The sequence below is a fragment of the Nicotiana tomentosiformis genome, chromosome 12, assembly GCF_000390325.3.
Source record: "Nicotiana tomentosiformis chromosome 12, ASM39032v3, whole genome shotgun sequence".
In the NCBI taxonomy this organism is placed as follows: Eukaryota; Viridiplantae; Streptophyta; class Magnoliopsida; order Solanales; family Solanaceae; genus Nicotiana; species Nicotiana tomentosiformis.
The window spans coordinates 67,927,566-67,940,451 of NC_090823.1; the positions used below are offsets into that span (position 1 = coordinate 67,927,566).

Below are 12,886 nucleotides of genomic sequence, written 5' to 3' on the forward strand. Positions count from 1 at the left end.
ACAAAACTATTCAAACAACATTTCATTCTCAACCACTACAATCAGATTCCTACAATTCCTTACACAATACTACAATCAAGAGCGTGGGCTTTACACATTAGCAACATAATTTCTTACAAATTCATACAATTCCTACAAGTTCCTATAAAGACACTACAACGTGATTTCTTCAACCAACGAGATTTCTTAGCACAGTAGCAACGTGAAATTTTGCCGTTCTAAAGGAGTACGGTGAAACCTTTTCCAAGAATATCATACGGATTTTTCCCTACTCCAGGTATGTTAAGGCTATCCCTTCTTTCTTTGGCATGACCTATACGACCCAAACGAAATGAGCACATGCGTAATTTTCATTAATGACTCTATTCATAGAAATACTAGAGATGCTTATGTTCTTGATCCCCCATGTGTCATATTATTCTATCATCTATTCATGGGTCTCAGAAAATACGTAAGTTGATAAAGTTTATTTCATGATATTAATGAAAGGCATAATGGTCTTATGACACTCTGAAAGATTTTATTGACATTCATTTTTATTGACCCATGACTAGATGACATTATATACGTGTATATATATGTATATGGGATATCGGAAACGGTTACGGCATTATATACGCACCACCACTTGATCAGCTGGTATACATTGATGATTTGCCCGCAGTGGCTGAGATGATATTGATATGATGGGATTCTTTCATAGGCTTGATGATGTTATGAATACATGTACCTATGCACGACATAACATACATATGCATATGCATGACATTATGAGTATTTTATTGTTTACAAAGTCATTTAGACTTGCATGTCGAGTCTTTTACTCCATGTTCCTCTCATGTCCATTATTTACTGATTTTCATTCCTTACATACTCGGTACATTATTTGTACTGGCGTCCCTTTTGCCTGGGGACGCTGTGTTTCATGCCCGCAGGTCCTGATAGACCGGTCGAGAGTCCTCCAAGTAGGCTATCAGCTCAGCGGAAGGTGTTGATGCGCTCCATTTGCCCTAGACCTCTCCCACCCCTCGTACCAAAGGATGGCTATATCTCAGAGTCGAAAAACTGCTAGCTCATTATATCTCTAGTCCATGCATCCTTCAAGGTGCGAGTCTCAGCCTTTGGCTGGTAGAGGTCAAGGCGGAGGTAGAGGTTCCAGTTCATGTGGTAATCAAAATCATATCTATGCTTTAACGGGTCGACAGTACCAGGAGTCTTCACCAGACGTTGTGACAAGTATATTGACCATTTGCTCTCACGAAGCTTATGCCTTGATAGATCTGGGATCTGCTTTATCGTATATTACCCCATTTGTCGCAGGGAAGTTTGGTATAGTGCCTGAAATACTAAGTGATCCGTTTGCGGTATCTATACTGTCAGAGAACCGATTATTGCCAGACGGGTTTACCGAGGTTGTACGGTGACAGTTTGTAGTTGTTGGACCTCAGCTGACCTAGTTGAGCTAGAATTGATGGATTTTGATGCTATCATGGCCATGGACTGGTTGGCAGCTTGCTAGGCCACAGTTGATTGTCGAGCAAGGGCAGCCATATTTCATTTTCCAGGTGAGCCAGTCCTTGAATGGGTAGGTAATACAGCGACACCTAGATGTAGGTTTATTTCCTATATGAAGGCGAGGAAAATGATCGCAAAAAAGTGCATTTATCATATTGTGCGAGTTAGAGATGCAGATGCTGAGATACATACACTCCAATCTATTCCAGTAGTCAAAGAGTACGCAGATGTGTTTGCAGATGAGCTTCCAGGTATTCCTTTAGAGCGAGAGATTTATTTTAGCATCGATTTGCTTACGGGAACTCAACCTATATCCATCCCTCCGTATAGAATGGCACCTGCTGAATTGAAGGAGCAGTTAAAAGATTTTGTTGGAGAAAGGTTTCATCAGACCCAGTACCTCACCTTGGGGTGCAACATTACTATTTGTGCGGAAGAAAAATGGTTCGCTAAGGAGATTATAGGCAGCTGTACAAGGTAACCATTAAGAATAAGTATCAACTTCCAAGGATCGATGACATGTTTGATCAGTTGCAAGGGGCGATATGCTTTTCAAAGACAGATTTGAGGTCGGGGTACCACTTGGTCAGAGTTTGGGAGAAAGATAGTTCGAAAATAGCCTTCAGGACCCGATATGGCCACTTCGAGTTCCTTGTCATGTCCTTAGGGTTGACGAATGCACCCACCATATTTATGGACTTGATAAATAGCGTATTCTGGCAATTTTTAGATCTATTCGTGATAGTATTTATTGATGATATGTTGGTTTATTCATGTTCATAGGAGGAGCATGTGGACCATCTACGAGCGGTACTCCAAACACTCCGTGATCGTAAGTTGTATGCTAAGTTTTCTAAATGTGAGTTCTGGTTGAAGTATGTAGCATTCTTGGGGCATATTGTATCTGATAAAGGTATAAAGGTAGACACTCAGAAAATTGAGGCCGTGAAATTCTGGCCCAGACCTAGCACTCCGACAGAGGTTTGTAGCTTTCTAGACTTAGCAGGATACTACCAAAGGTTTGTAGAGGGTTTTTCTTCCCTTTCTGCACCATTGACGAAGCTGACATAGAAAGAAGCTAAGTTTCAGTGGATAGAGGCTTGCGAACGGAGTTTCCAAGAGCTTAAGAACAGGTTGACCTCAGCTCCAGTTCTAACACTTCCAGAGGGTTATGCCGTGTATTGTGATTCCTCAGGTGTCGGGTAAGGATGTGTCCTGATGCAACATGGGAAGGTAATTGTGTATGCTTCAAGGCAGTTGAGAAAGCACGAGAGGAATTATCCGACCCACGACCTCGAGTTAGCTGTGGTTGTCCATGCACTTAAGATATGGCAGTATTATTTATATGGTGGTCATGTTGATGTATTTACAGATCAAAAAATCCTGCAATATATCTTCAAGCAAAAAAAGTTGAATTTGCGACAAAGGCGATGGCTAGAGTTATTGAAAGATTACAATGTTAACATTCTCTACCATCCAGGGAAGGCTAATGTTGTAGCAGATGCCTTAAGTCGTTGATCTATGGGTAGCTCAGCGCATGTAGAGGCTAAGAAAAGACAATTAGCTAGAGAGATTCATCTATTGTCTTGTTTGGGGGTTCGGTTAGTAGATTCTGAAGATGGTGAAGTTGTACTACGAAACACTATAAAATCATCTCTCATAGCTGAAGTCAAGGAAAAGCAGTACGAGGACATAGAGTTGGTCGAGTTGAGATAGCGAGTTCTGCAGTAGAAGAAGTCGTTGTTAGGGCTCAAGGGAGATGAGGTTCTCAGATATAGGGGTTGTCTATGTGTTCCAGATGTAGCAGGGCTACGAGATAGGATTATGTCAGAGGCACATTATTCGTGGTACTCCATTCATCCTGGGTCAACGAAGATATATCATGACATTAATGATGTGTACTGGTGGAACGATATGAAGAAGAACATTGCTGAGTTTGTCGCCTAGTGTCCTAGTTGCTAGCAGGTGAAGGTAGATCATCAGAAGCCCATAGGGCTAATGCAGACAATAGAGATCCCGACGTGGAAATGGGAGGCGATAAACATGGACTTCATCACAAGTTTGCCTCGTTCTCATCGTAAGTTTGATTCTATATGGGTGATAGTCGATAGGCTCACAAAATTAGCCCATTTCCTACAAGTTATATCTACATATACAACCGAATATTATGCAAAGTTATATATTAAGGAGATAGTGCGGCTACACGAAGTAGCAGTATCTATTATATCTGACCGTGGGGCCCAATTTACAGCACATTTCTGGAGGTCATTTCAGAGAGGTCTAGGGACTCAAGTGAATCTCAGCAGAGCTTTTCATCCACAAACTGATAGACGAGCCGAGCGCACAATTCAGACGCTCGAGGATATGTTACGAGCATGTGTGTTGGATTTTAAAAGAAGTTGAGATGAACATCTACCTCTTTTCGAGTTTCCATATAACAACTGTTACCACTCCAGTATCCAGATGGCTCTGTACGAGGCTTTGTATGGGCGTAAGTGCGGATCTCCTATAGGGTCGTTTGATGTTGGAGAATCTGGGTTACATGGGCCAGACCTGGTTGAGCAGGCCATAGAGAAAGTAAAGCTTATCTGGGAGCGACTGTTGACAACTCAGAGTCATCAGAAGTCATATTCTGACGTGCAGCGACGAGACTTATAGTTCGGGGTTAATGACGGGTTATTCTTAAAGGTATCACCTATGAAGGGCGTGATGAGGTTTGGCAAGAAAGGCAAGCTTAGCCCACGGTATATTGGGCCTTATAGGATTATTCAGAGAGTAGGCCAAGTAGCTTACGAGTAAGAATTGCCCTCGAAATTGGAGTCTGTACGTCCAGTTTTTCACGTATCTATGCTACGGAAGGGCATTGGCGATCCTACCCGAGTGTTGCCCATTGATGATGTACATATTACGGATGACTTGTCATACGAGGATGTTCCAGTTGCCATCCTAGACCGACAAATCTGCAAGCTACAAAATAAAGAGGTAGCCTCCGTGAATGTTTTATGGAGAAGCAAGAATGTGGAAGAGATGACGTGGGAAGCGGAGGAAGAAATGAAGTCTAAATATCCCCACCTATTTAAAACTGAAGATATGGCTCGATATGGGATACATCAGCACAACTCTATTCAGACAAGTATGTCATCATGTAAGCTCTTATTTTTGACTTTCGGTATTTATGATTGACGGCTGTGTGAGGCCAAGTGTTGCCATTTATAGACATTGGCCATGTATGGCATGTATAGTATGTTTTCTGGTTGCATGCAGGTTGGTTTTAGTCTAGTGTACGGAGGAGACTCTGGCAAAACTTTTCTAAATTCTCTAAGAGTAAACATTCGAGGACGAATGTTTCCAAGGGGGGAATGATGTTACACCCTATATTTTCATACATAAAAGTGCATCGTAAGAAAACTAATGTAGGACAAAAAATGAGATCATAGTTGAAATAATATAAAGTAAGTTAATCATGTTACCTCGGAAGTTCCAAATATTGAAGATCATGAACAACAAGTACAAAGAGGGTTGGAAGGTTCAGAAGTTAAAGGAATTGAGGAAAATAATGTTTCGTCGCAAGTCGACAAGTTGGAAATGTTAAAACATGTACTTTTGGGGTGAGAATAGGGTGCTTAACATGATAAGGAGGTTATGTTATGAGTTATATTAGTCGTATGATAGTCGTGTGCTATGTTTTGAAGTCAAGCGAGTTGTGGAACAAAAGTCGATGAAAGTCATCACAAGTTACATTCATAAGTTTTACCAAAATATGTGTCAAATTTAACTGCGATTTTCTCCCAATTTACTTAGAGTTACGGGGTGTTCCATACATAAAATTGAAGATCTATGAGTCTATTTTCTAATTCATTAAACCGTTTGTCAATATGACATTGCATTAGAGAGAGATATGCATTTTTGCGATACTGCACAAGCTGCTAGGTGACAAGTAGGTGTGTCACATACTTGCTTAAATGAGAGTCCGAAAATGGGCCAGTTCGAGTCATCCAAAAAGATATTTTAAAGGCCTATTTCATTAATATAATACACTGATAAGAGGGCACAATAACCAGACCTAAACCCCTGGAAACATCCTCCCAAATATTACACACAAACCCTAATTGAATTTCTCTCCTTTTCAAGTTCTAGTTGGAGGTAAATCATAGAGTTTGAAGAATCAAGATAGGAGCTGAGTTATTCCACAAATAAGGTATGTTTACTGCTCTCTTTTATCCATTTTTATGTTGGGTATGTATGGAAAGTCATTCTATAATTGTAAGAACTCACGGGACAGTGATAGGAAGCTGTAAGTTCGAGTTATTCACTTGTAGCAGACTGTTTTGTGTTGCTGTTGGATTGCATGTTTTACTACGATTTTATGGAGTTTTGGAGGAGGAACGTTGTGGACATAAATTCAGGGTGGTGGGCTGGTCATTCGTTGTAAAAATTTTGGGTTGTTTGACAGTACTACGGCGGTCGTTTTGTGTATAAAGAGATTGGGGTGTGTTGGGCTGTTTTGTAGTATTTTGTGGTGCATATAAGGTTGGAAAATAATGTATATATGTTGATATTATTATGTTCTTGTGTAGTTGGTGTTATATTGAATTTGGAGGAAGTAAGGATTATAGGGGAGATGCTGCCCGTTTTAATACAAAATAAGCTTCTCGTTCGTTGTGCAATAGTTGTACCATTCGTAACTTAATGATAGTATTATTATCGTTCTTGTAGATTAAGGTGCGAAGAGGCGAGTTCAACATGGTGATTGGAAAGATTGTAATAAGGTATGTTAAGGCTAAGCCCTTCCTTCATTTTGGCATGATCTCGTAACTACATGTGTTTGATAACCATGCATAAAGAGAAGTTCATATTCCCGAATTTATATACATTATCCTAGTCTCATAAGTTATAGTATTCTTCCTTATCAGGACATAATATTCAATTGATTATTGTCTTCTTCCAGTCAAGAGAGCAGTGGGTCTATATATATACAGTATTAAAGTATTTTCACCACCATCGAGCTATAATCGGTGGGCAGGTCCCTATTGGACAACTCTAATCAGAAGGTAAGTTATATACTAAGCCTACTATGGCCGAGCGCCTATGAGTGAGCCCGGGATGGGCGAGATACAGAGCCTAGTATGGCCGAGAGCCTATGAGCGATCCTACTACGGCCGAGCAGTTACACGTACCGGGCCTTATAGGGCCGAACATTTATTTTACATACTATATTGAAGGAGTTGAGTCAGTATCAGCAGGTAAGTATATCTCTAGATCATCTTTGACTCCCAGTTACTTTCAGTTATTATATTATCGGTTCAGTTTCAGCTTTTAGTTATTTTATTGCCTTACATACTCATTACATTATTTCGTACTGACGTCCTTTTTCTAGGGACGCTGCATTTCATGCGTGCAGGTTCAGATAGACAGACAGGTAGACATCCTCAGTAGGTGTTGCCCGAGTTAAGCCTGATCAGTAAGCTCCACGTCCTTCAAAGTTGTCGGGTCTAGGGTTTTGTGTACATATTGTGTATATATGTTATGGGTAAGTCAGGGCCCTGTTCCGATCACAGTACATCCATCGGTAGAGGCTTGTAGACATATCATGTCAGTTAGTGCAACATATTGGGCTTGTAGGCTTTGTATGTATATTTTGTTGGTTTGTCAGCTGTAGTAGTTATGACGTCCTTGTCGTCCCATCTTTATAATGATGTTTAGTCAAAGATAGTTTCCATTCTATTTTATATTTTGCTTCGCAAATTGTCTTGCAAAGGCCCCATGGCCAAAGTATGACATTGTATGTTCAGATTGCCTGAGTCGCAAGTTGGTATGCTATGTTAAGTGAGGCATCGGGTGCCGGTCTCGCCCCCAGGTTCGGGGCATGACACTTATCCACCACGCCCTCGTCTAAATTTAGAATAAAGGGGTCACATAAATTATACCCCATTTTCTAGGCCTCTGGCTCAATTGTTCGAGAGATTGAGAAGAGTAGGATTGAAACATCGAGTGGAAGGAAGGGTTCCTGAGTATCCCTCCAAGTATTTTGATTCAACTAAAAGTTGTGTGTACCATTCCAACGTGCCTGGGCACGATACTGAAGATTGTTTTAAGCTGAATAATAAGATTGAAACACTGATCAAGAGCAGTGCAATTCAGTGCATTCTGGCACCGCCCAATGTGAATCACAATCCGCGGCCAAATCACTGAAATTAGGGGGTCAATATGATCACATTGGAGGAAGAATATGATCTAAAGAGCACGATTGTCACAATAAGAAATGCAGAAGTAGCCAGGATCCCTCCTCAAAGGGCTCCAATGATTACAATACAAGTGAGACCTACAGTGACAGTTCAGACTTATCAGTGACGACCCGTCGTTGCTATAGGAGATGAAGAGAGTTGGGAATACAAAACAGTCCCATGGACATACCAGTAGAAGGGGAAGGCCAAGATGACAGACTCTGCCACAGCCAATGGTATGATCGATACTACGCTCCCGAAGATGCAAATCACGGGAACTTGGGAATAGAGTAGATTTAGAGAAGGAACATAACATACCTAGAAATCTCTGGCACATATATCAATCATGGACTTATTGCTGAGCTCCAACAATCATAAGGATGCCCTATTGAAAGTACTAAGTGGGGTAAGTGTACCAAGCATTACCACCAGTCAGGTGATGGCCGCAACAATTTGGAAAATGATTGAAGCAAATAAGATCGCTTTGAGAAGAGACGAACTTCCCCTCGAAGGCGCAAGTCACAATAAAGCTCCTCATATCATTGTAAATTGTGGGGAAAAAGTGTTGTCTCAAGTGCTGGTCGATGGAGGGTCAGGAGTCAACATTTGTCTGCTCTCTACCTTACGGGAGTTAGGAATTCATTTTAGGGAAGTCACGTGAGAGTAAGGGACTTTGATGGTTCACAAAAGGATGTTATTGGAGAAATTTATTTAGCCATGCATATCGGGCCGGTCGAATCTCCCATATTATTTCAAGTAATGGATATTTCTTCCTCGTACAACTTGCTGCTAGGAAGGCCCTAGATACACATGGAGGGGGTTGTCCCATCCACTTTACACCAATACATGAAATTTGAGTGGGGATGTTAGGAGATCGTGGTCCATGGAGAGTGGGGTCACTCCACTTATTGCAGCATGTTGTTCCATTCATTGAAGGGATAGACGGATTGGCTTTCCATGCAGTGGAAATCATGCAAGCTACCGAAATGGAAGAGACTGAAGAAAACTTGGGACTGCAGGCGCCCTCTAAATCCGAGATGGCTCTGAGGGAGATGATAAAATATGGATACAGGCCAGAAATAGGGCTGGGAGCCAGGTCGGACGAGATCACATAGCCAATTGAACCTAATGGGCAGAAAGGAATGGTCGGCATAGGATATCATCCTCCGTAGGGGAAAGCTCATACCAGTAGCTCTGGGAAAAAAAGTTTTTATGGCAGAGCATATTTCAAGTCCGGGTCAGAGTTCAGTACCGGAAGATGATATCATCGACGGGATGGGAAAGCTATTCGTGAATATGATCAAAGAATGTTGTGAAGGGACCAACATCAAGACACCGACTATCAAGGATGCCGAACCAGGACAAGAGCTGCGAAATTAGATTGCCAGTCCATCTCTGGTTCGTTGGGAGTCTTGGTAGTATGGAACTATAAAAGGTTTCTTTTGAATAGCGCACGATCAATTGAGGCATGTACCGTGTCTGTACCCTTTTGTCATTTACCTCTTTTGAACGCTTAAGATGTTCTTTTTTTGATGAAATAAAAAGAATCATTTTCTCAAAATATTGCAACTTTATTTACCGCTTCATTTATACTTAGCTTTTCTTTTCAGTAATCAAAATGCTAAAATCCCGCGTTCCATAATTGTGACATGTAACGAAACCATCGAGCACAATGACCCAGATTACAAGGAATATGATTAGAGTATGAAGACGTGAAAAAAACCACAATCAGCATTCATCTAGAAGCCAATCAGAGGGAAAAACTGGTTGAGCTTCTCCGACAATACATCGATGTGTTTATATGGTCATATGATGACATGCCAGGATTAGGTACTGACCTTGTCTCTCATCGACTGCCCACCGATTATACCAGATTGCCGATCAAGCAGAAACCCAGAAAGCTCTAACCCGATTTAAGTCTGAGGATAAAGGAGGAAGTGACCAAGCAGATAGAGGCGAATATGGTAAGGATCACCAACTATTCCAGCTGGTTGGAAAATATCGTCCTAGTACCCAAGAAAGATGGAAAGATTAGGACACACGTGGATTACCGAAATCTCAACAAAGCTAGTCCGAATGACAACTTCCCTCTGTCAAACATCCACATCCTCATCGACAACTGTGTGAAGAATGAACTGTAGTCGTTTGTGGATTGTTTCGCTAGGTACCACAAAATCTTGATGCACAAGGAAGATGCAGAAAAGACAGCCTTCACCATAGCTTGGGGAGTCTACTTCTATAGAGTCATGATGTTCGGTCTCAAGAATGCTGGTGCCACCTACATGAGGGCCATGACGACCCTTTTTCACAACATGTTTCATAAGGAGATCGGAGTGTTTGTGGATGACGTCATCATCAAGTCCCAAAAGAGTACGGAGCACTTGGACGATTTGAGAAAAATTCTTGAAAGCCTGCGGAGGTATAGTTTGAAGTTGAACCCGGCAAAGTGTGCATTCGAAGTCACTGCTGGAAAATTGTTGGGCTTCATTGTAAGCAGGAAGGGGATAGAACTGGACCAATCAAAAATCAAGGCCATTCAGGAATTACCACCACCAAAGAGTAAGAAAAATTTAATGAGTTTCCTGGGTAGATTGAATAACACCACTCGCTTCATAGCCCAGTCCACGATAATCGGTGAACATATTTTCAAGTTGCTGAAAAAGGATGCGGCCACAAAATGGACAGAAGGGTGGCAGAAAACCTTTGACAGAATCAGGGAATATCTAAATCCACTAGTGCTTGTTCCCCCCGAACCTAGGAAGCCATTATTACTATATCTGTCAGTCTTGGATAACGCCTTCGGCTGTGTGTTGGGACATCATGATGAGACCGGGAGAAAGGAGCAGACCATCTACTACTTAAGTAAGAAGTTCATCCCATGTGAGGCCAAATATACTTTGATAGAATGCACTTGTTTTGTTCTGAATTAGATCGCCTAGAAACTAAGGCAATGTATGTCAGCATACACTGTGCATCTGATATCTCTGCTTGGCCAGCTCAAGTACATCTTCCAGAAGCCGATACCTATCGGAAAGCTAGCTAAATGGAAAATTCTCCATAGTGAATTTGACATTGTGTTCATAACTCAAAAGGCTATCAAGGGGCAAGCTTTAGCCTACCGTCTCACAGAGAATCCGGTCGATGGGGATTACGAGACACTCACTATGTATTTTCTTGATGAAGAAGTATTATTTGCTGGAGAACATATTGCAGAATCATACCCTAGATGGAGAATGTTTTTCAATGGAGCAGCAAACTTTAAAGGAGTCGGAATTGGGGCAGTCCTGATTTCGGAATCTGGACAGCACTATGCAGCATTGGCAAAGATAAGGTTCCCTTGTACCAATAATATGACTGAATACGAAGCGTTCTTCCTTGGGATCAAAATGGCAGTCGACATGAACGTCAAAGAACACCTGTTCATAGGGGATTTTGAACTATTGATACACAAAGTCCAAGGGGAATGGTCCACCAAAAATGTCAAGATCCTTATGTACCTGCACTACGTGAAAGAGTTATGCAAGAAGTTCACAAAGATTAAGTTCGAGCACGTCCCCAGGATTTAGAATGAGTTCACTAACTCCCTTGCAACTCTATCATCCTTGATTCAGCATCCAGACAAGAAGTACATCAACCCTATCGAGGTAGAGATCAGGGATTAACATGCCTTTTGCTTCCATGTAGATGAAGAGCCAGATGGTAAACTATGGTATCACGACATTAGAAGATTCCTCGCAACCAGAGAATACTCGGAGTATGCTACTAATGGTAAAAAGCGAGCCCTCAGGAGATTGGCGAACCACGTTTTTCTCAATGGGGAAGTCCTATACAGAAGGACATCGGATTTAGGTTTGTTGAGATGTGTAGATGCTGCCGAGGCAACCGGGTTATTGGAAGTAATACATGCAGGAACATGCGGACCCCACATGAACGGGGATCACATTAGCCAAGAAGGTCTTGAGAGATGGATACTTTTGGATAACAATGGAAAGCGATAGTATCCGCTATGTATAGAGGTGTCACCAGTGCCAGGTTCACGGGGATTTCATCCGGGTTCTGCCAAATGGGTTAAACGTGATGGGTTTACCTTGGTCGTTCGCCGCTTGGGGCATGGACGTTATTGGACCTATAAAGGCCGCTGGATCAAATGGGCATCGCTTCATATTAGTAGCTATCGACTTTTTCACTAAATAGGTCGAAGCATCTACCTAAAAGGTCATCACAAAGAAGGTAGTGGCAGATTTCGTCAGGAACAACCTCGTCTGCAGATTTGGAATACCGTAGTCAATCATCACTGACAATTTTGCTAACCTCAACAGCGACCTCATGAGAGAAATCTGCGAGAAGTTAAGAATTGTCCACCGCAATTCCGCAGCCTACCGACTACAAATGAATGGGGCAGTCGAGGCAGCCAACAAGAATATCCAGAGGAGTCTATGAAAGATAGTGGACAATCATAGGCAATAGCATGAGAAACTATTTTTGCCTTACTGGGTTATCAGACAACCATGAGAACATCCGCCGGGGTAATGCCGTACATGTTGGTATATGGCACTGAAGCTGTGATACCTGCAGAACTTGAGATACAATCTTTAAGGGTCATTCAAGAGGCCAAGTTGGACGATGTAGAGTAGATATGGGTCAGACAGGAGTAACTCATGCTCATCGACGAGAAGAGAATAGATGTGGTATGCCATGGTCAACTATATCAGAACAGGATGGCCAGTGCATTTAATAAGAGAGTGAAGCCTCGCCAGTTCGAACTGGGGTAGTTGGTCTTGAAGAAAATATTTCCCCACCAAGAGGAAGCCAGAGGAATGTTTGCACCAAACTGGAAAGGTTAGTACGTGGTTCACCGAGCATTATCAAGTGGAGCTCTAATCTTGGCAGAAATGGATGGAAGAATCAGCACAAAACCCATCAATTCAGACGGAATCAAGAGATATTATGTTCGAAGACAAATAGAGTTAGGTTTTTGCTGTAACACAACTACGTTAAACCTCACTTCCCATGGAGGGATATATAGGAAACCCACGTAGGGTTCGGTTTCTCTCCCCCCTTTATTTTGTAATAAAAAAACAAAATATCACTTTTGTATGTTGCTCCGGAACTACACCGACTTGATTTCCTTAGAGAGGAATACCTAG

The 12,886-nt window shown here is 41.8% G+C and overlaps 1 protein-coding gene across 1 annotated transcript; it reads left to right on the forward strand.

The window, feature by feature from the left end:
* Positions 1 to 10,693: 10,693 nt before the first annotated feature.
* On the forward strand, positions 10,694 to 12,373 carry LOC138902803 (uncharacterized). Its single transcript, XM_070190704.1, has 3 exons — positions 10,694 to 11,290; positions 11,424 to 11,507; positions 12,242 to 12,373. Exons 1-3 carry the CDS (start codon positions 10,694 to 10,696, stop codon positions 12,371 to 12,373), a joined length of 813 nt encoding a protein of 270 aa, XP_070046805.1.
* Positions 12,374 to 12,886: the final 513 nt, after the last annotated feature.